Here is a 21,113-nt window from a genome sequence, read left to right as displayed (position 1 = left end):
ATTTTTAGTAGAGACAAGGTTTCACCTTGTTGGCCAGGTTGGTCTTGAACTCCTCATCTCAGGTGATCTGCCCGCCTCGGCCTCCCATAGTGCTGCGATTACAGGCGTGAGCCACCATGCGTGGCCTGAAAGGGAGTTTGTTAAGGAAAAAAGAAAATAATATTGAACTCAACGTTTTATTGAGCACTAACTATGTGCAGGCACCAATGCTTATAGTAACGTGTTTTACACTCATAATAAGCTCATGAGGTAGATACTGTTATCCCATTTCACAGGTGAGGAACTGAGGCTGTGTCCCTGTTGGGGCTGGCCTTGGTCCCATAGCAAACCATTCCCTCCGCAGCTCTTTGCTTTCCTGGGCTTTCTGACCAGCGCTCTGTGGATCAACGCGGCCGCCACAGAGGTGGTGAACATCTTGCGGTCCCTGGGCGTGGTCTTCCGGCTGAGCAACACCGTGCTGGGGCTCACGCTGCTGGCCTGGGGGAACAGCATTGGAGGTGACTCAGGGCTGGGTGGGATTGAGTGGGGGATCAGTGCGGCCACATCTTAGCTCTTTCCTCCCCCAGCCAGAGTCGCATCCGGGCAGGGGTGTCCAGGGTGTCTGCCCTCTGCACCTGTACAGTGTCCCCTGTCACGGTGAAGTGGCCAGCATCGGGGTGAGATGGTCCTGACTGTAGTTGGACCAAGAAACTCTATAGAGGCTCCTGCCGCTTCCCCACCCTCTGATGCGGGGATGCTCGGTGGCTCCCAGATTTCAGGCAGGACGTGGATCCCATTGCAGCCAGCCATGCTTGATGTGTACATGGGTGTGTGACACGCAGGCATTCACACTTACATACATACACCCTTGCCTAGCTGTAGCAGCCAGGTACGGTTGGCCAGTTTATGCACTGCTCTAGAGCATCCAGACAAGAGGATGAAGGAGCTGAAATCTAGCCCCTCCTCCACTCACCTTTTTGAGCACCTTCTTCTAATTCATGTGGAGGTGCTGTGCATGTTAGCAGCAGATGAGACTTTGAAAAATTGGTAACTGTGGTTTTTTTTGGTTTTTTGTTCTTTTTTTTTTTTTTTGAGACGGAGTCTTGCTCTGTAGCCCGGGCTGGAGTGCAGTGGCCGGATCTCAGCTCACTGCAAGCTCCGCCTCCCGGGTTTAGGCCATTCTCCTGCCTCAGCCTCCGGAGTAGCTGGGACTACAGGCGCCCGCCACCTCGCCCGGCTAGTTTTTTGTATTTTTAGTAGAGACGGGGTTTCACGGTGTTAGCCAGGATGGTCTCGATCTCCTGACCTCGTGATCCGCCCGTCTCGGCCTCCCAAAGTGCTGGGATTACAGGCTTGAGCCACCGCGCCCGGCCTGTTCTTTTTTTTTGAGATGGAGTCTTGCTCTGTTGCCCAGGCTGGAGTGCAATGGTGTGATCTTGGCTCGTTGCTGCAACCTCTGCCTCCCAGGTTCAAGCAATTCTCCTGCCTCAGCCTCCTCAATAGCTGGGATTATAGGCGCCCACCACCACACCCGGCTAATTTTTGTATTTTTAGTAGAGACGGGGTTTCATCACGTTGGCCAGGCTGGTCTCGAACTCCTGACCTCAGGTGATCCATCTATCTTGGCCTCCCAAAGTGCTGGGATTACAGGCGTGAGCCACCGTACCCAGCTGGTAGCCGCGTTTTTCACACCTGCGAAGTTATTGCTGGTGGGAAAGAGTGGGGTAAAGGAATTAAGGAGGGAAGTGTGTCTTCCGAGGTGCTGTGCCCCTTCACACAGCACCCCACCAGCTAGTGCCCAGGCACACGTGGGCATCCATCTATGTTTGTTGCCTGAATGGCCGTGGGTGAGAATGAAGGCGTGGATGACCAGGGAGGGCAGGGGAAGCGACTCACCACTGCAGGCCCCTCTTGTTCCTGCGCAGATGCCTTCTCGGATTTCACGCTGGCCCGCCAGGGCTACCCGCGGATGGCGTTCTCCGCCTGCTTTGGCGGTATCATCTTCAGTATCCTTTGTGGTCTGTTCTTGGCCTTAGCACTGGTGTCACAGCCATGGGTGCGGAGTGCTCCGTGCCCCACCCTGAGGATTGGCTCTTGGTGTAATACCTGGGGCAGGTAACGTGGCTGCCTGGCCCTCAGCCTCCAAGGCTTTAAAATAGGGATTTTGGGGAGTGCTAACCTCCTACGGGGGTGTTGTAAGGATCCAATAAGGTGAATGAAATTCTTGGTCCCTGGTAGGGGCTCAGCAGACAGCAGCTGTTATTATTAGGGCGGTGAATGGTGTGAGAAGCAGGCGCCCACAGGATGAGCTTACGTGTTCTATGGAAGACCCTTTCTCTCTTGCTCACAGGGACATGTCATGGTCTATGCTAGGGGTTGGCAGACGTTTTCTAAAAGGGTCAGAGAATACTTTTTTTGAGACAGAGTCTCGCTCTGTCACCCAGGCTGGAGTGCAGTGGCACGATCTCGGCTCACTGTAATTTCTGCCTCCTGGGTTCAAGCAATTCTCCTGTCTTAGCCTCCCAAGTAGCTGGGACTATAGGCGCGTGCCTCCATGCCCAGCTAATTTTTGTATTTTTAGTAGAGACAGGGTTTCACTATGTTGACCAGGCTGTTCTCAAACTCCTCACCTCAAATGATCTGCTGGCCTCAGCCTCCAAGTGCTGGGATTACAGGCATGAGCCACCACGCCCGGCCCAAAGAATAAATATTTTAGACTTTGGGCGCCATGGAGGCAGTTTTGCAGCTACTCAGCTCTGCTGCTGTAGTGCAGAAACAGGCACAGACAATGCATAAGTCAATGGCCATGGCTCTGTTCCAATAAAACTTTATAAAATCAGTTAGTGGGCCAAATTTGGCTAGAGGGCTGATGTTTGCCAACTTTTGATCTATATAGAAAGGATGGATATAGCCAACCTGGGGCTATGAAGAGAAAGAGCTTTGAAACCAGATGGTCGTGGGTTCCAGACAGTGCCTGGCACACGGAAGGCATTCAGCCAACAGTGGATATTGTTGGCTGCTAAAGAAAGAAAGATGATCACAAAGCACCTGAAGGGTGGCTCTCTCCAGGCTCCATGATGACAGAGCCTCACCAGGGGCTGCAGTGTGAGCAGCTGGCTGGCAAAACAAGCTAACTACAGGGACTGTGATGCCTGCCCTTTTAACTCCCAGGCTGAGCAGGACCCTTGGTGGCCCTTTTGTGCCCACTGAGGCCTACTTCTGGCTTTCGGGCTGCAGCCTCGCCTGACCTCCCAGGTTGGCTGTGAAGGAGGGAGCCCTGAACAACCCCTAGAGATGGCCTTGGCTCATACACCATCACCAGTCCCTCTAGGGACTGGGGGCAGTCCCTTCACCTCTCCTGGCCCCTGTTTCCCCACCTACTGAGTGCTTACATGGGCCAAGCATTCCTGGCACCCTAAGGTGTTTGGTCCTTAGAGACTGACTGCAACACGTACTCAACACCCATCTTCTTAAAGGCCTAAATGAATAGGGTCTCCTCAGATAGGGTGTTTGGGGAAAGGGGGAGTTGGGCATAAAGAAAGCCAAGTAAGTTCATTTTTTTGTAGGTCTGGGCACGGTGGTTCATACCTGTAATCCCAGCACTTTGGGAGGCTGAGGCATGGGGATCACTTGAGCCCAGGAATTTGAGATTTGCCTGGGTAACATAGCAAGACCCCATCTCTACAAAAAAAATTAAAAAATTAGCCAGGCGTATGCCTGTGATCCCAGCTACTTGGGAGGTTGAGGTGGGAGAATCACTAAGCCTAGGAGGTCGAGGCTGCAGTGAGCCGTGTTCACACCACTGCACTTGTCTTCGTCCAACCCCCACCAAATTTTTTTTTGAGACAGGTCTCACTCTATTGCCCAGGCTGGTCTCAAACTCCTGGCCTCTAGTGATCCTCCTGCCTCGGCCTCCCAAAGTGCTGGGATTATAGGTGTGAGCCACTGCACCTGGCCCAAGTGTATTCTTGCCATGGCATTCCAAGCCCCGGAGATGAACGCAGTAGGAGGAAAGGGCTATGTGGTTGGGTTATGTGCAGGCCATTCCAGCAAAGCTTCCTGAGCTGGGCTGCAGACATCCTCGTGGGCGTGGGGCTGGGCTGTCTGCTCCAGATCTCCCGGAGCCACACAGAGGTGAAGGTGAGTATTCCTTGTAAGTTTACAAGTGTATATAACCAAGATGTAGCTTGACATGGGAAGGGGCAGGAAGGCCTTGGGTTTGGATCTGGTTGCCATCACTTAGGTCCCTGGCTGTATGACTTTGAGTGAGCTAGGGCCGGGTGTGGTAGCTCATGCCTATAATCCCAGCACTTTGGCAGACTGAGGCAGAATATCACTTGAGGTCAGGAGTTCCAGACCAGCCTGGCTGACATGATGAAACCCCATCTCTCCACTAAAAATACAAAAATTAGCCAGGTGTGGTGGTGCACACCTGTAATCTCAGCTATTTGGGAGGCTGAGGCAGGAGAATCACTGGAACCCAGGAGGTGGAGATCACAGTAAGCCGAGATCGCGCCACTGCACTCCAGCCTGGGCGACAGAGTGAGACTTCATCTCAGAAAAAAAAAAAAATGGAGTTAGGACATCTCTGGGTCTCAATGTCCTCCCCTGTAAAATGAGATTGATGACACCAGCTGAGCTTCCTGGATAAGCATGCAGGGGGAAGGGCCGGGCTGAGCACCATATCCCAGCGCTGCCCACAGGGGAGGTGACAGAAATTGGGTGATTTGGGAGGGTAGCATGTGGCCAGATATTCCAGGTCCTCTAGAGAAGAAATCGAGATTCCTAGGTGAATTGTTTTCTATTTGAAAATCTGCCTCGCATGCAAACAAAACCCTGTGAATGGGAGGCAGATTGGACCCCTGAGCCGCAAGCCGGCAGTCCCATTCCTGCATCTCTATTCTGGAGGACTTGAGTTGGGAGGCTCAGCAAGGAAGACGTAGGCTGGGGAGGAAGAGATGGCCTGGGGGCTGGTTTTAAGCCTCGCGGTGGGAAAGCACTTGGAGTGTTATGAGGCCGAACAAAGTCTCCCGTTTCTCCCAGAGGCAAGAGGCACAAGTTGTTGAATAGGCTCTCAGCAGAGCCTATTAGCTGGGGGCAGGGCGGTTCTTTCACACTGGTCATGCCTACAAGCAAACAGCTACTTAGGGCTTGAAAAGTTTTCTTTTCTGAAAGGTAAACACCCTCTGCAAACTTTGTTGACCCTCTTTATCGGTTTAATAGGTTCCCTTTCATGGTAGAGTCTAGGGCAGTTCCAGGTAATGAGGCTTTAGGGTTGGCCCCTCAGGGGACCTATTTCCTCTTTTCTCGGGTGTATGTGTGTGTGTGTGTGTGTGTGTGTGTGTGTGTGTGTGTTCACCGCCTTTGTGCTGAGTTTAGGAAATGTGTGTGTCTGTGTGTGTCCACCGCCTTTGTGCTGAGTTTAGGAAATGTGTGTGTCTGTGTGTGTCCACCGCCTTTGTGCTGAGTTTAGGAAATGTGTGTGTCTGTGTGTGTCCACCGCCTTTGTGCTGAGTTTAGGAAATGCTCCTGCCGTTAAATTGCATGAGACATCAACATGGAAGGATGTTGGTTGAAAACCACAAGTCGCTTTGAAACACTCACATATTGTACGGCCCCATCTCTGTTTTCAGAATTGATGCACATGTCTAGAGGGGTGTGTGTCCACAGGTGTGTGTAATATGGCACCCCATGGGGAGGGAGGGAGGATAGGCATTGGTTAAGAGCTTGCACTTAGATTTGGGCTCTGTCACTTACTCTGTCAGTTTCTTCATCTGTGGGTTGGAGATGAGAAGGATGCAGGCGGCTGGGAGGATGAAAGGCCACAGTGCCTGGAAACACCCTGCACAGTACCTCGTGTTGTCTTCCTGTGTGTTGGATGCCTGCTAAGTGTGGAAGGAAGAGAAGTGGGGAGGGGACATTCAATCCCTTTTACTCTTCTGTACTGCTTGAAAATGTGTCAGCAACCATGTGTGACATGTATACCATAGATTGTGTTAGTTCCCTAGCACTGTCATAAATAACCACAAACCAGGGGGCTGACAACAGCAAAAATTGAGTCTCTCACAGTTCTGGAGGCCAAAAGTTTGCAATAAGGCGTCAGCCGGGCAGTGCTGCCTCCAAACTCCGGGGGAGGATCCTTCCTCGCCTCTTCCAGCTGCTGGTGGCTCCGGGCGTTCCCTGCCCAGTGGGCCCATCACTGCAGTCTCTGCCTCTGTGTTCCCATGGCCATCTCTCTCTTCTTCTTACGGAGACACGAGTCATTGGATTTAGGGGCCACCCTAAGTCCAAGGTGATTGTATCTTGAAACCCTTAGCTTATTATATTTGCAATGACCCTATTCCAAGCAAGGCCACATGCTGAGCTTCTGGATGGGCGTGACTTTGTTGGGGGTGGGGCACTACTTATCCTACTGCATATATAAAAACCTGCAGCTGAAATCTGCAGGCTCCTCCCCAGTTCTAGAGAATGGCAATTGCGGTCAGCTCCTCCTTCTCCCGCAGAGGAGCCTGTCTTGTGCCTGACACTTTGGCTCTTGCTCATTCATTTCTGCTGCTACCACTCCTCTAACATTCATCCATCCCCTCCTTCACCCAGAAGGCGGCATCCTTCCAAGTTCAGAGTCAGGCTGAGGTGCCAGGCCTTGTGCTGCTGAGCACCTTGGACAAGTCATTCAAGTCTGAGAGTCTTGGTTTCCTCATCTGTAAAATGGAGTCCATCCTAGTACCCACCATACAAGACTATTGTTAGATCAAAGACGACAGTGTCTGTTAGGCCCTTCGCACAATGCCTGGCATAGAGCAGGCACGCAATAGATACTTATAGCTGCCATTTTTTAAAAAACCTTAAGGGCTGGGTATGGTGGTTCATGCCTGTAATCCCAGCACTTTGGGAGGCCAAGGTGGGTGGATCACTTGACGTTAGGAGTTTAAGACCGGCCTGGCCAACATGGTAAAACCCCATCTCTACTAAAAATACAAAAAAATTAGCCAGGCATGGTGGCGGATACCTGTAAGCCCAGCTACTCAGGAGGCTGAGGCAGGAGAATCACTTGAACCTGGGAGGTGGAGGCTGCTGTGAGCCGAGATCGTGCCATTGCACTCCAGGCTGGGTGACAAGAATGAGACTCCAAGTCAAAAAAAAAAAAAAAAAAAAGCGCCTCATAAAGATTTTTTCCATTTTATTATGAAAACTCAAACATAGAACAGTTAAAAGACTTGTATGATAGACACACATATTCCCACCACCCAGGCTCTACTGTTTACGTTTGGCTGCCTTTGCTTTGTCATCTGTCTGTCCATGCCTGTCTGTCTATGCCTCCATCTGTCCTTTTTTTTTTTTTGAGATGGAGTCTTGCTCTGTCACCCAGGCTGGAGTGCAGTGGTGCAATCTTGGCTTGCTGCAGCCTCCGCCTCCCAGGTTCAAGTGATTCTCCTGCCTCAGCATCCCAAGTAGCTGGGATTACAGGCACATGCCACCGCATCTGGCTAATTTTGGCATTTTTAATAGAGATGGGGTTTCACCATGTTGGTCAGGCTGGTCTCGAACTCCTGACCTCAAGTGATCTGCCCGCTTTGGCCTCCCAAGGTGTTGGGATTATAGGCGTGAGCCACCGTTCCCGGCCTAACACATCTATGTTGTTTCTTGATGCACTTCACAGTAAGTGGTGGACATCCGCTTGTGCATGTCATTGACTAGAGTTCAGTGTTAAAAACAGAGGGAATTATAATGACATCTGACTCGAGGCAGGGGAGAGGCACCCAGGCAGGTGGACCTGGCTGAAGTTGGAAGAGAATGTTCCCTTTCCCTGCTGCTTCTGAGTCTGGAAACTTCTGGGGCCATGTCTGGGTAACTTTAGGGTGGGGCCTGCCGTCCCACAGGGCAGGCCGGGCTGCTGCAGGCCAGTCTTCCCCAACTGGCCCCCAGTTGGTACCCTCAAACATTGTTGAGGCTGCATTGTTGTTGTTGTTATTTTTATTTATTTATTTATTTTTTTGAGACAGGGTCTTACTCGGTCACCCAGGCTGGAGTACAGTAGCACGATGTCGGCTTACTGCAACCTCCACTTCCTGAGTTCAAGTGATTCTCCTGCCTCAGCCTCCCCAGTAGCACACCGCCATGCCTGGCTAATTTTTGTATTTTTAGTAGATACAGGGTTTCACCATATTGGCCAGGCTGGTCTTGAACTCCTGATCTCAGGTGATCCACCTGCCTCAGCCTCCCAAAGTGCTGAAATTACAGACATGAGCCACTGTGCTCAGCCGAGATTGCATTGTTGTTGAGGCTGCATTATTGTTGAGGCTGCATTGCTGAAGATGCATTGTTGTTGAGGGTGCATTGTTGTTGAGGGTGCATTGTTGTTGAGGCTGCGTTGTTGTTGAGGTTGCATTGTTATTGAGACTGCATTGTTGAGGCTGCATTGTTGAGGGTGCATTGTTATTGAGGCTGCATTGTTGAGGCTGCATTGTTGTTGAGGGTGCATTGTTGAGGCTGCATTGTTGTTGAGGGTTCATTGCTGTTGAGGTTCCATCGCTGTTGAGGGTGCATTGTTGTTGAGGGTGCATTGTTGTTGAGGGTGCATTGTTATTGAGGCTGCATTGTTGAGGGTGCATTTTTGAGGCTGCATTGTTGTTGAGGGTGCATTGTTGAGGTTCCATTGTTGAGGCTGCATTGTTGTTGAGGGTGCATTGTTGTTGAGGCTGCATTGTTGTTGAGGGTGCATTGTTGTTGAGGTTCCATTGTTGAGGCTGCATTGTTGTTGAGGGTGCATTGTTGAGGCTGCATTGTTGTTGAGGGTTCATTGCTGTTGAGGTTCCATTGCTGTTGAGGGTGCATTGTTGTTGAGGGTGCATTGTTGTTGAGGGTGCATTGTTATTGAGGCTGCATTGTTGAGGGTGCATTTTTGAGGCTGCATTGTTGTTGAGGGTGCATTGTTGTTGAGGGTGCATTGTTGTTGAGGGTGCATTGTTGAGGTTCCATTGTTGAGGCTGCATTGTTGTTGAGGGTGCATTGTTGTTGAGGCTGCATTGTTGTTGAGGGTGCATTGTTGTTGAGAGTGCATTGTTGTTGAGGTTCCATTGTTGTTGAGGCTGCATTGTTGTTGAGGCTGCATTGTTGTTGAGGGTGCATTGTCGTTGAGGCTGCATTGTTGTTGAGGCTGCATTGTTGTTGAGGGTGCATTGTTGAGGCTGCACTGTTGTTGAGGTTGCATTGTTGTTGAGGGTGCATTGTTGTTGAGGTTTCATTGTTGTTGAGGGTGCATTGTTGTTGAGGGTGCATTGTTGTTGAGGCTGCATTGTTGTTGAGGGTGCATTGTTGTTGAGGTTGCATTGTTATTGAGGCTGCATTGTTGTTGAGGGTTCATTGCTGTTGAAGTTCCATTGCTGTTGAGGCTGCATTGCTGTTGAGGGTACATTGTTGTTGAGGGTGCATTGTTGTTGAGGGTGCATTGTTGAGGTTGCATTGTTGCTGAGGGTGCATTGTTATGTTGGCTGCAGATGGGGCGGGGCCTGTGACGGGCAGTGACCCAGCCTCTCTCCCCTCATTCTTCCACAGCTGGAGCCAGATGGACTGCTGGTGTGGGTCCTGGCAGGCGCCCTGGGGCTCAGCCTCGTCTTCTCCCTGGTCTCAGTCCCATTGCAGTGCTTCCAGCTCAGCAGAGTCTACGGCATTTGCCTGCTCCTATTCTACCTGAACTTCCTTGTCGTGGCCCTCCTCACTGAATTTGGAGTGATTCGCCTGAAAAGCACGTGACTGAAGCTGCTTAGTGCTATGGCCTCACTGCAGGCAGGAGCCCCGCCCCTCCTGCTGGGGGAGGCCCAGGGACTGCAGCATTTCTGCAAGGCCCCTGTGGACATGAGAGCATGCCCCTTGCTGCTGGAGATCCGAGGTCACTGCTGGGAGCTGAGAGAACTGCTCTGTACTTTTTTTTTTTTTGAGACGGAGTCTTGCTCTGTTGCCCAGGCTGGAGTGCAGTGGCATGATCTCGGCTCACTGCAAGCTCCGCCTCCCAGATTCACGCTATTCTCCTGCCTCAGCCTCCCAAGTAGCTGGGACTACAGGCGCCAGCCACCACGCCTGGCTATTTTGTATTTTTAGTAGAGATGGGGTTTCACCGTGTTAGTCAGGACAGTCTTGATCTCCTGACCTCGTGATCCGCCCGCCTCGGCCTCCCAAAGTGCTGGGATTACAGGCATGAGCCACGGCGCCCGGCCTGCTCTGTACCTCTTGCTGCCAGCATCTAACAGCCTTGCCGTGGGGACCTTGGAAACCGGGCTTTGCTCTGGACAAAGGGTTCCAGAGAGAAGCTAGAAGGCCCCCTTGAATGACCCCCAGAGCCCCTCTGAGAAGGTCTGGAGTTTGGGGGAAGGGGACAGCTGGGTGTGTTCCAGGCCATGCTGGAGGTACCCCTGAGACACAGGCGCTGCCCATTCCCCTTGCCTGGGCTTCAGGCCTTCTGGCACCTTTTTAGGGCACAAGTGGCTGCCCAACCCTGACTCAGAGAACAAGGGTGGCTTGGACCCCTGGGAATCAGGCCGCCAAGGGCTGAGCTCCAGAGCTGCACCATCTGCCAGAAACAGAATTCAAGACATACTTAATTTTGAATTTCTCCTTGCCACGTTAATAAAGCCAAAAGCAGCAGGTGCCATTCATGGCAATACACTTCACTGAACCCACTTGCTCCCAAAACGACGTCAGCCCGAGGCACTGCTACGCCAGCAGCTGCCACATGGGATGGCGGCTCAGGCACTCCCTCCAGGATTCTGCCCCGACTGTCCACAAACTCCTTTGTTTGTGCTGGAACTTGGGCTTCTCCAGCTGCCAAGCAGGAGTCAGTAGGACCGTGCCTGTGCCTCCCTCAGGGGGGACCCTGGGCGGGGTTCCAAGGCCTGTGAGCTGGGAAAGGACAGATGAGGGGACCTCGTGCCTTCTTACTGTCATGCAGTGACCCTGCCTTATGTTGCCGAAATAAGCAACTCTCAGGTTTGCCTGACTGCCTTATGCTGGTAAAGAAAAGGGATTCAACTGTCTTTTTTCCAAATAAAAAAATTCAAAATTTCAAGTGTAGAGAAAATGATACCCCCAACTATCACCAGTTCTTCCTCACCTGGGGCCAGGTCCCGACTCAGGGTGGGGCTGAGGCAGCATCAGGAGTGGCCATGGCCTTAGATGGGACCACTCTCCTGACAGTACCCAAAACCACGGAAGTCAAGAGGCAGCAACCGTGTTTACAAAGCAGAGGCTCTTTTATTAATATGCCAGAAATCCAGAGACATAGTGGGTTTTCTAGGAAACAAATCACCAGTGTACAAAACCGTACAGCATTGCTCCTGTGATCCGTACAAAATGATTGTCTGCATGGTGGAGTAAGGCTGGGGTTGTGGGAGGGGAAGCGAGGAGCTGGGGAGGAGCACGGTTCTATTGCCGCCACCACCACCAGGCTGTGCCCCTGGCTGCCAGTGAGTGTCACTTGGGTGCACTCAACTGTGACATCAAGGACGAGAGGGCATCTGAGCTAGATCACATCCCAGGGCCCACAGAGCTCACAGCCTGTGGGGGGACCCCAACTCCCTGCTTGGTGGGTCCAGGCATAACCTGGAGATAGCTGTCCCTGGCCTCAATGACAAGGGCGCCCACCTCTGGTCTGCTAACACTGCTGCCATTAGGCATTTGTCGGGTCCTGGCCAAAACCAGGTCCTTTCTCAGGACAGGGTTGGGCGGATGGACACATTAACTTGCTCTGAACAGGGCTGAGATCCCCCTCCTCCTGGAATAGGCCTTACCACCTGGGGGCCTCGACTCCCCTGGGCAGACCCCGGGGCGCTGCTGGCCCCTCCAGGTTTCCACCCCTGGGGAGAAAAGGCTGAGGCAAGGCCCAGATGCTCAGGTCAGAGACTCACACCTTTAGAAGCTGTCCCTTGACCCTTGCTTCCAAAATGCCCATTTCAACACACAAAAGCTAAAAGGCACCCAATTGTGCAATAAAGTTCCCTCTCTGCAAAAGGGAGGGGTTCTGGCCTGGGGCTCGATGTGGAGCTCCCGGTGATGGCCCATGGCCCTCCAGAGAGGAAGAGGACAAAGCCAGTCTGACTCCCGGGGGAATCACAGTGATTCTCAATAATTTGTGATTTTCCCAAAGGGCTGTGCTTTAAAAACAAACACCCACCACTTCTCCAACTCCCCTGACCTGGGAAGAGGGGAAGGGGAGAACCATGCCATGCTGGCTATGGGATCCAGCTTGGCCTTGGAGGTGAGCAGAGGTTGGGGGTCCAGGTACTGCTCCCCTCGGGTTGGGTACCACCTCGCCCATTCGGTGGCTGGGAAAAGGACAAGGCCAGAGGGAGCCTCTGTCCACCTTCCTTCTGAAATCACAGAAAGCAGGCACCAGAGGGCCGGGGTGGCCGGGAATGCCCAGCAGCGCACTCCTTGCCCTCCGCACCCTCCATGCTGCCGCTGCAGCTCCTGCTGTGGAACCTGTGCTGTGCTCTGTTCTGTGGCCCAGGAAAGCGGAACCAAAGCAACCTCTGCACTGACCCTGCCTCTGTGGGTACTGTGGCGGGAGAGGGGGGTGGTGACGTTAACTGAGGGTTCATCTGAACCTACTTCTGCACCAACAGCTCCTGCTACTGCAATCTCTGGTGTAAGCAGAGCCAGGGAGCGTGGCTGGGAGCTGGGTCACGGCCACAGGGCTGCTGCGTCCCACAGGGAACGTCTCCTTGTGCTGTTTGCTCCTGTTCCTAGTGCACATGTGTGAAGGACTCAGCTTAGCACAATCCTTAATCAAAATGTTGTTTTGCTTGAATGGGTAAATCACAAAAAAGGGATTTGGTCAAGAGCCCATTCCAGGAAGTGGTCTGGGTTACAGACATCGGCCCTACCTCCTGCCTCATGCCCCTTCCTCCAGGGTCTGGGTCCCCAAGGAGGCCACTGTGGAAGGATTTTTGTCAATAAGGGTTAAGCCAGAGAAGGCTGGGTGGGAGGCTTGCAGAGCCAAGAGAGGAGATTGGTCAGTGTAGTCTGTGGCCGCCTGGAACTGGCTAACTGAGCTCTGGCCACATGGGCACAGTCACCCCAATTCCGCTTCCCATTAGATCCCGGGCACTGGTCCCCGAAGAGTGTTGCATGACATTATCACAGAAGCTGAAATACCACCCTGGAGACCAGGAGTTCTTTCCTTCCTAAGTGGTTCTGTCCCAAAAGCAAAACACAGAAACCTGTGGCATGCCGGCAGGGAGAGGGGGTGGGGATGCCATCAGGTCGGGGGGACGTGAGCCTGAAGCAGTAGCAGTGACGGCTTTGGACATGGCCGATGGAGGCCAGCCCACGTGGGGGGCAAGCCCCGCAGAGTCGACTGGATCCAGGTGAGGGGTTTCCTTGTGAAGGGGCTTCTGGAGCCTTCCACAGTAGGAAGAGCTCAGACCTGGTGGCCACACCCCACCCCTCACCAAACTGGCTTCTGGAGTTAAGGAAAACAGGGCAAGGTGGTTATAAACCAAGCCCCATCTTGTCTGTCTTCTTTCTTCCTGTATATAAATATGTGCATATACGCGAGTATGTGTACACACACCGCAGTTCCGTACATCGCAGTAGAGTAATACTATTGTGTTATTGCATAGAAGAGAGAGCTTTCGGGCACTGGGCTAGGTAACAGTCTGGGAGCGCTGGCGGCTGCTGGGGGGCTGCTCGGTGGCGGGCGCTGCGCTGCTGCTGAGCTGTCGCTGCTGCTCCTGCTCCCTGGCATGCTCCTCGTACCACTCCTGGAGAAGAGAGCAGAGGGGGCGCTGAGGGCTGCACCCCACCCCGTGCCCCGCCCACCCCACAAGGTCACACAGCCCACAGCATCCAGGCTGGAGGGGGCAGGGCTGCCAGCCTCACCCAGCTGGTACTGAAACTCCCCTGTCACAGGCCCAGAAATGCTGGGAATTTTGAATATGGCCCCAGAGGCAAAAATGACAATGAAATATTTCCCTAGTGTCTGGAGGCTTGCACACAGCAGCTCTCCAACAAGTCCAAGCAGGAACAACCCTCGCCCCTTGTTTGTGAGCATAACCCTTCACTAAAGGGTCCCCCTGAGGGACCCCTTTTGAGCTTGGCAGGAATTGTGTCCATTTCACACCTGAGATACTGAGGCTCAGAGCTGTATTGTGCTAATACTTCACCTAACTTTCACCCTCCAACAGGAATGTGAAGTCATTCTGAAAACATCCAACAGTGCACCACCCAAGGCCATGATTATAACCTCTGACATTTTCAGGGACTGAGGTATTCAGGTAATTAAGGAATTAAGAAGTATACCCCACATTTCCTTTTTTTTTGGAGACAGAGTCTCACTGTGTGGCATAGGCTGGAGGGCAGTGGCGAGGTATGGCTCACTGCAGCCTTCCACTCCTGGGCTCAAGTGATCCTCCCGCCTCATCCTCCCAAGTAGCTGGGAATACAGGCATGCACCACCATACCCTACCCTACTTTTAAAAAGACTGAACCATAGACTTTTAGAGTTTTGAGATGGCCTAGTTCTGACCCCCTTGTTTTACAGAGGGGAAAACTGAGGCCTGGAGCAGATGGACAGGCAGAAGGGCAGAGGCCGAGGGCAGCACACCTCCCTCCGACCACACCTGAGTGGGTGCTGCTGCACAGTTGTCCGCTTGCACAGACAGGCATGGAGTGACTTGCCCAAGGTCAAACGCTTCTATTATTTCCATGTCTCTGTGATACCAAGTTCAGTGAGCCACTACACATCAGCTCAGAGAACACTGCCTGAGTCTCTTGTGTTCCTGAAGAGAATGTGTAAGCTGCTTTGGGGATGGCACCTTCTGCTTTTCAGGTGTGGACCCTGGTTGTCACCGTTTTAGTGAAACAGAAGGGCTTCAAGCTGTTAAAATGCCAGAAAACAGAGCAAAGCCACCACAGCTGGTGTAGGAGAGGCTCCCCAGAGCCCTGGCAACCCTGAGGTGGTTGAGAAGACCCTGCAGGGCTCATGTGCTGGTGGCCCACGGTCTGGAAGGCACAGTGCCAAGTGCCAGCCCACATGGTGCTTTGTGAGATATTTTCCTTAGCTGCCAATATGTAGAGATTGGGAGATTGTGCAAAGAAAAGGAAAAAGAAAAACATCTGACTCTGCCTTTTTTTTTTTTTTTGGAGACAGAGTCTTGCTCTGTCACCCAAGCTGGAGTGCAGTGGCATGATCTTGGCTCACTGCAACCTCCATCTCCTGGAGTCAAGCAATTCTGCCTCAGCCTCCTCAGTAGCTGGGATTACAGGTGCACAGAACCAGGCCTGGCTAAATTGTGTATTTTTAGTAGAGACAGGGTTTCACCATGTTGGCCAGACTGGTCTTGAGCTCCTGGCATCAAGTGATCTGCCTGCCTTGGCCTCCCAAAGTGCTGGGATTACAGGCGTGAGCCACCGTGCCTGGCCTGCCTTTTCTTAAATTAGCAGCCAAGGTGGCAGGATCGCTTGAGGCCAGGAGTTTGAGACCATAGCAAGACCTCACTGCTACAAAATAAGATAATTAGGGTGTCACGGTGCACACCTGTAGTTCCAGCTGCTTGGGTAGGCTGAGTGGGGAGGATCACTTGAACCCGGGGGTTGGAGGCTACAGTGAGCTATGATCGCGCCACTGGACTCCAACCTGGGTGACAGAGCAATACTATCTCTAAAAGAAAAAAAACAAACACCCAATTATGAAAAACTCCAAGCGGTCCCAGCCTGGCCAACATGGTGAAACCCCATCTCCACTAAAAATACAAAAAGTAGCCAGGTGTGGTGGTGTGTGCCTGTAATCTACTGGGGAGGCTGAGGCAGGAGAATCGCTTGAACCCAGGAGGCGGAGGTTGCAGTAAGCCTAGATCGCGCCACTGCACTCCAGCATGGGAGACGAGCGAGACTCCATCTCAAAACAAAACACCAAGCAGCCTGGCCACAGTAGACCTTCTTCCTATTGGGCAGTACTCGCTGGAGCTGGGAGGAGGCTGTGTCCCCTTTGGACAGGCACATCCTTGCCAGTTCACCACCGTCACTGCTCTTTCCTCTTTGCTCGCTGTTTCTTGCTACACATGTTTGAGTTTGCAGCTGACTCAGAATAAGAGATGGAGACGAGGTTCTGGAGAATTCATAAGAGGCAGGGACATATGGCGGCAGGCAAACGGGAGAGCTGCCTCTGCTGTGCACGTGTCAAGGGTTTAAGGCTAAGTGGGCCCCACTCAGGTCCCACACAACCCCCAGCAGTGGTCCCGATGGACGATCCGCATCTCTCTACCAGCCTTCTCCCTCTCCTCAGAGGGCTGGGGAGCAGCTCCCTGCCCCTCCCAGGCTGTAGCTCGGGGGAGGACTCGCAGCGTGGTCAGCCAGGCTCCTACCTGGATCTCTTCCTGGTACATCTTCAGGCTCAAGTCGCTCTTGGTCCTTGATCGCCGTCCCAGAAACACCATGGAACATTGCTAAGGAAGAGCAGAGGCTGCAGGGCTGGGCTGCAGATGTTCAGGTCCCACCCCTGGTGCCACAGCTGGCCTCTCCCACTTCTCCGGCTTTTGCAACTGTGTCACTCACAAATGTGACCAATATCTGAGGGAAGGGATCACACCATGGTGAAACCTGCCTCCCTCCTTCAGACCAGGGCCTGGGCTCCTCACCTGGTATCTCTCCATCTGGGAGAGGGTCTCCAGCAGCCGGGTGACGTCCGAGGAGGCCCCCTGTGCCTCCCGGTAGAGCTCCAGGACAGCAACCAGCTCTTCTTTGGAGATTTCCTTCTCAAGGGTGATGCCACCATCAACTGCAGGGAGGGAGGGCAGGTGTGGGAAGGGCCTGGGGCTGGAGCTGCCAACCTGGCTGGGTCTCGTACCTCCCTGACCCCCCTCCACAAGGGGTCTTAAGGTTCCCTCTCTAAACCGACACTGCATTGGCATCCTGCTCTCCTCCTCGGCCCTCCCTTCCCTTCCCCTCCCTCTGCTGTGATATCAGGAGTGCAGGTCTAGCCAGCAGCTGTTACAGGGCCAGAGGGTTTCAGGAAGGGGCCTCTAAACACAGAGAAAATGGTCAGACGGTCTGATACGACAGAGATCTGAGGATGAGTAGTAACAGGTGTGGGCACGGGGTATTCTGTCTGTTTTGAGAGACAGGGTCTCACTCCGCTGCCCAGGCTGGAGTGCAGTGGTGTGATCATGGTCACTGCAGCCATGACCTGCTGGGCTCAAGCAATCAAGGGCGGACAGTTTTGAATTTGGGAAGAGTGAGGCAGTCACTAAAGCCAGCACCATCCAGTTGCAGCAGGAATACGATTCGCCTGTGCTGTAAACAATGTTTACACCATTTAAATCAAGAACCGTAATGTGAACCTATTATTGAGAAATGTGGAGATGACTAACAGAAGAAATAGCTAAGAGGGAGAAGCCTCTGGAGGATGGGAGGGGGAAGGCAGGGCACGGGCTGCTGCTGCCACATAAGCCTTTCTCTACTTCTTGATTTTTCTCCAACTATGACATGCACTCTTTTTTTAAAGTTAGATCATGTCTTCTGACATTAAATATTTGAAAATCAATACAAATACAAGATCTAGAAAGACAAGCCAGATAGATAAGCTGGACAACCAGACAGCAGAAAAATGACAGCCTGATGGCTGGCTGGACGGCCACCCAGACAGACAGACAGAGGTGGGTGGGCGGCAGACATCAAATGCCCAAGGCATCATCCCTGCAGACCTTCCGAGTCCTGGTTCTTGCGGCTGTAGTTCATTCGGAAGACGAAGGCCTCGAGGATGAAGGCGACAATGATCGTCATCACCACCTGGCCAGGGACAGGAAGGGAGGGGCAAGACAGGGGAGGAGGGTGGGTGAGTGTCCGTGGCTGCGCAGCCCACGCCCAACAGAGCCCGGCCATATGGGACCCAGCCCCACTCCCTGACGCTGCAGCCTGAAGAGCAGGGGCAGCTGGTGACATGGAAGACGAAGGACAAAGAGCGTTCTGTGGTCCGGGACCTACCATGGTCACAATGTAAAAGGTCATGAAGTAGAGGCGGCTCCAGTGAGAGGTCTGAGAGGTGACACCTTCCTGGAGACCAAGAGAAGCAGCCAGTGAGGGGGTGCCCATGCAGGGCAGGTCCCCGTCTACACAGGCTGCTCCATGGCCCTGGCTCTTCGTAGACCCCACCCTGATTTGTGGCTGGCTGTGAGAGACGGAAGGGTGGGAGCTTGCCCCCCTGGGCCCAACACTAATTCCTGACTGCTGAAGGAGCCCTGGCTGCTCCCTTGGACAGCTGGATCCAGAACCAGGGCAGCCTTTATCTCAGTAGGGCTGGGAGTCGGGAAAGTTTAAGGAATGGAATAAAGAGATCAGCAATGCTCGCCGCATTGTCACTAGAGGGAAAAGTCATCCCTACAGTGGGCAAGACAGGACAGAGACCCAGAGTTTAAGTGCCATCTCCTGGCTGCTGGGAACATGCAGGGAGATGGGAGTGACAGCCGAGTCCAGCCAACGCTGGGAAGGGTGGCTCCCCGGGCCCAGCCATCCTGTGGCTGAACACCAACACAGCATGACTCAAGACCCCCAGCCCTGCGGCTATGGGAAGAATGATACACCCTGGGTTGGGGGGGAGACCCAGGGTCGACCCCAGGACTGACAGGAAGACACCCCCAGAGGTGCCCGAGCTCTTACCATGATGATGTACCAGTTGTTGACAACTGTGAGCTCAAACAGGGTCACTGCCAGGGGAAGGGAGAAAGAAGCATTCTGATGAGGCCCCACTTCAAAGTCAACTTCAAGTGGCCTCTTGCCAGCTATCCTGGGTGCCGTGTGCTGAGATGAGGGGGTCACCATATGACCGCTTGGGTTGTGAGCTCCAGGAAGGACCAGGCAAGGCACTCCTAGGGCGCTGGCTCCACAGGACATTGTGGCCCGGCCCCAAGAGGACACACCCTCTGCCTCGGCAGCCTGTGCCACACGAGACCATCTGGATCTTACTGGGTGCAGATCTGGGGTGTCATGGGGGCACACCCTTTTTCTGGAGAGGCGGTTTGGCTGTGTTCGCCTCTTCATGGGGGTGGGCAGAGGGCTGTGGGCAGCCTGAGCTGGGGGGCAGTGCAGCTGCAGCAGCATTGGTGTGGCTGGGTCCCATTCTGCAAGTGGCAGTGTGATGAGGGGACCCCGCCCAGCTAAGGCTTGCAGCTCTTCTCCTCCCCAAATACTGAGAAAGTATCAGGAAAGAGTGGAATCAGGCAACCGAGTGAGCTCCGGGATCCGGCCTGGACTTCACTGCTAAGGCTGGGCAGACCATGTCCTCCACCTGGGCCGGGGAGGCTTCCAGAAAGTGTGGCCCTCGGTGCTGGAGGGAGAGGCCCAGACACTTTTGCTACAACACCTCTGGGACCCGTGATGACAAGGGCGGGGTCCCCAGGGAATGTGCCCCCTGTGATTTTTCCCACTCACCAAAGCTGTTGAGGATGTTGTCAAAATTATTGAGATAATAGTAGCCTTCCTCCACCACGGTCCTGTTGCCCACGGTGTGGTTGCGCCAGCGGTAGGCGTCTGCCACTGTACTCGTGCTGGCCGGAGCACAAGGGAGAAAGGAGGGAGGGTCACAAGGCGATCGGTCACCTCCAGAGAGGACAGAACTCTGAAACAAACCAAAGTCTGGCCAAGAATCCTTCTGTTCTGCCCGCAGTCTCGTTTCCTGCCTAACCCTCTCCACCTCATGCCTGGGTCCCCGCTGGAGGAACGCCCTTGGCTACTCCTGCCTGCTGGGCTTGGTGGGAGCCCCTGGCCAGCCTGACCCACCTCTGTCACCTGGAAGTTCTCTGCCGCAGGCGGGGCCTTCTCTCTCACCACTGCCTGCAGGGGAGGGAGGAGAGGCAAGGGCCTCCTCTGCACCTGCCCCATCTAGGATCTGCTCTTGAGGCTGGACACTAGGCCACAGCCCCAGGGAAAGAATTCCCTACTTGGGCTTCCCTGATACTTGGCCTGAGCAAGTATTTGAAAAGGTTGGCCCTGTTTTGAGGAGCTCATATTTGCCACTTTTCTTCTAATCCTTTATGGCTGTTGTGTTAATATCCATGCTAATGTTTATAGAAGTCTAGTGTCTGGGCCACCAGGGAGCCTCCTTCCACATGCACGCATCAGATGCACGGGTGAGGTCTCGAGCTTGCACTAAGCTCCCTGGTGACTGCAATGTGCTCTAAAGTCTGGGACCCACTGCTATAGGCTTCTGGTTCCAGACCAAGCTTGACACTCAAACTGGGTCTCAAAGCTACCAGTGTCTTTGTAAAACTGTTTCCTCATCAGTGCTTGAGGCTGTAAAGACCAAATGCAAGAGGACTCTGAACTGAGGATGAATGAATGGCGGTGTGCAGTGATTTCACTGTGGCGGCTCAGGAGAAAGGGAGTGGTCATGGGAGATTTCACTCTCTGCTCCCCATCCCTGAGCACCATGACCTTCTTGCACGTGTCCGTCTGTCTTATCCTATGATGCTGTCCCTAGAAGACTGGTCTTGGCCCAGGTCCCCAGCCACTCCAGGAGAGAAGTGGGAGGAAGCCATGGCACTTGACCTCTGGACCCGGGCTACTTCAGGGGTGGTCTCCAGCCCTCGGCAGAGGGTGAGCTGACGGCTCCCGACCCTATCTGGGGGATGGGGAAACAGGGACCCTGAGTCCAGGACCCTCGTTTAGCTCACTGCACTCAACTAAGCCCTGAAAGCAAAGCAAGGTGGTTGCTCAGAGAGGAGCATCCCTGAGGACCCCAAGGCCACAAGGACACCAATCCTGGCCCTGGCCAGCCCTCTGCCCTGGAAACGCAGACTGCCTGGGGCTGGGTGGGGCCGGGCACCGCCTACTCACTTGCAGCAGTTGGGGAAGACGATCCCGCAGAAGAACTCCATGCCCACGATGGCGAAGGAGTAGTAAAAGATGAGCAGAGTGAGGCCCAGGCTGTGGGGCGACAGGGGCAGGGTGATGCGGGGCCAGCAGGAGGGGGAACGACTCCTCCACAGCCCCGGCCTCCTCGGACCCGTGGGGCTGACTGTGGGGCCACGCCCCAGGTCGGTTCACCAACTGGAAAGTGCCTGCGGGGAAGGGGCCTCGTGGGGCAGCTCTGGGGTGAAAAACGGCTCAAGTCAGGACGCTATGAACAAATGCCCCTTTCCCAGAGA

The 21,113-nt window shown here is 53.7% G+C and overlaps 2 protein-coding genes across 10 annotated transcripts in view; one reads left to right on the top strand and one right to left on the bottom strand.

Moving 5' to 3' along the window:
- SLC8B1 (solute carrier family 8 member B1) overlaps window positions 1-10,627 on the top strand; it is a 38,209-nt gene extending 27,582 nt beyond the window's left edge. For 2 of the 3 annotated variants that reach the window (XM_065524851.1, XM_065524852.1), the window contains 4 exons: window positions 344-497; window positions 1,905-1,985; window positions 4,055-4,119; window positions 9,535-10,627. In XM_065524851.1, the coding sequence (XP_065380923.1) occupies window positions 344-497; window positions 1,905-1,985; window positions 4,055-4,119; window positions 9,535-9,732 (498 nt within the window). In that variant the 3' untranslated portion in view covers window positions 9,733-10,627. The remainder of the gene's footprint in view (window positions 1-343; window positions 498-1,904; window positions 1,986-4,054; window positions 4,120-9,534) is intronic. The other variant, XM_074007960.1, reaches the window with a different exon arrangement.
- A 579-nt stretch (window positions 10,628-11,206) lies between these two features.
- TPCN1 (two pore segment channel 1) overlaps window positions 11,207-21,113 on the bottom strand; it is a 75,811-nt gene continuing 65,904 nt past the window's right edge. For 6 of the 7 annotated variants that reach the window (XR_012420700.1, XM_065524849.2, XM_074007959.1 and 3 more), the window contains 8 exons: window positions 20,803-20,892; window positions 19,399-19,514; window positions 18,628-18,674; window positions 17,956-18,024; window positions 17,676-17,760; window positions 16,611-16,750; window positions 16,338-16,418; window positions 11,207-13,736 (listed from right to left, as the gene is read on the bottom strand). Coding sequence is in view for 5 of the 7 variants with exons in the window: in XM_065524849.2 (XP_065380921.1) it covers window positions 13,620-13,736; window positions 16,338-16,418; window positions 16,611-16,750; window positions 17,676-17,760; window positions 17,956-18,024; window positions 18,628-18,674; window positions 19,399-19,514; window positions 20,803-20,892 (745 nt within the window). In the remaining 2 variants the exon portion in view is untranslated. Of the gene's footprint in view, window positions 13,737-16,337; window positions 16,419-16,610; window positions 16,751-17,675; window positions 17,761-17,955; window positions 18,025-18,627; window positions 18,675-19,398; window positions 19,515-20,802; window positions 21,056-21,113 lie in introns of all 7 variants that reach the window. The other variant, XR_012420699.1, reaches the window with a different exon arrangement.

Source organism: Macaca fascicularis, chromosome 11 (genome assembly GCF_037993035.2).
Source record: "Macaca fascicularis isolate 582-1 chromosome 11, T2T-MFA8v1.1".
Lineage (NCBI taxonomy): Eukaryota > Metazoa > Chordata > Mammalia > Primates > Cercopithecidae > Macaca > Macaca fascicularis.
This window is presented reverse-complemented; position numbering and strand designations above follow the sequence as displayed.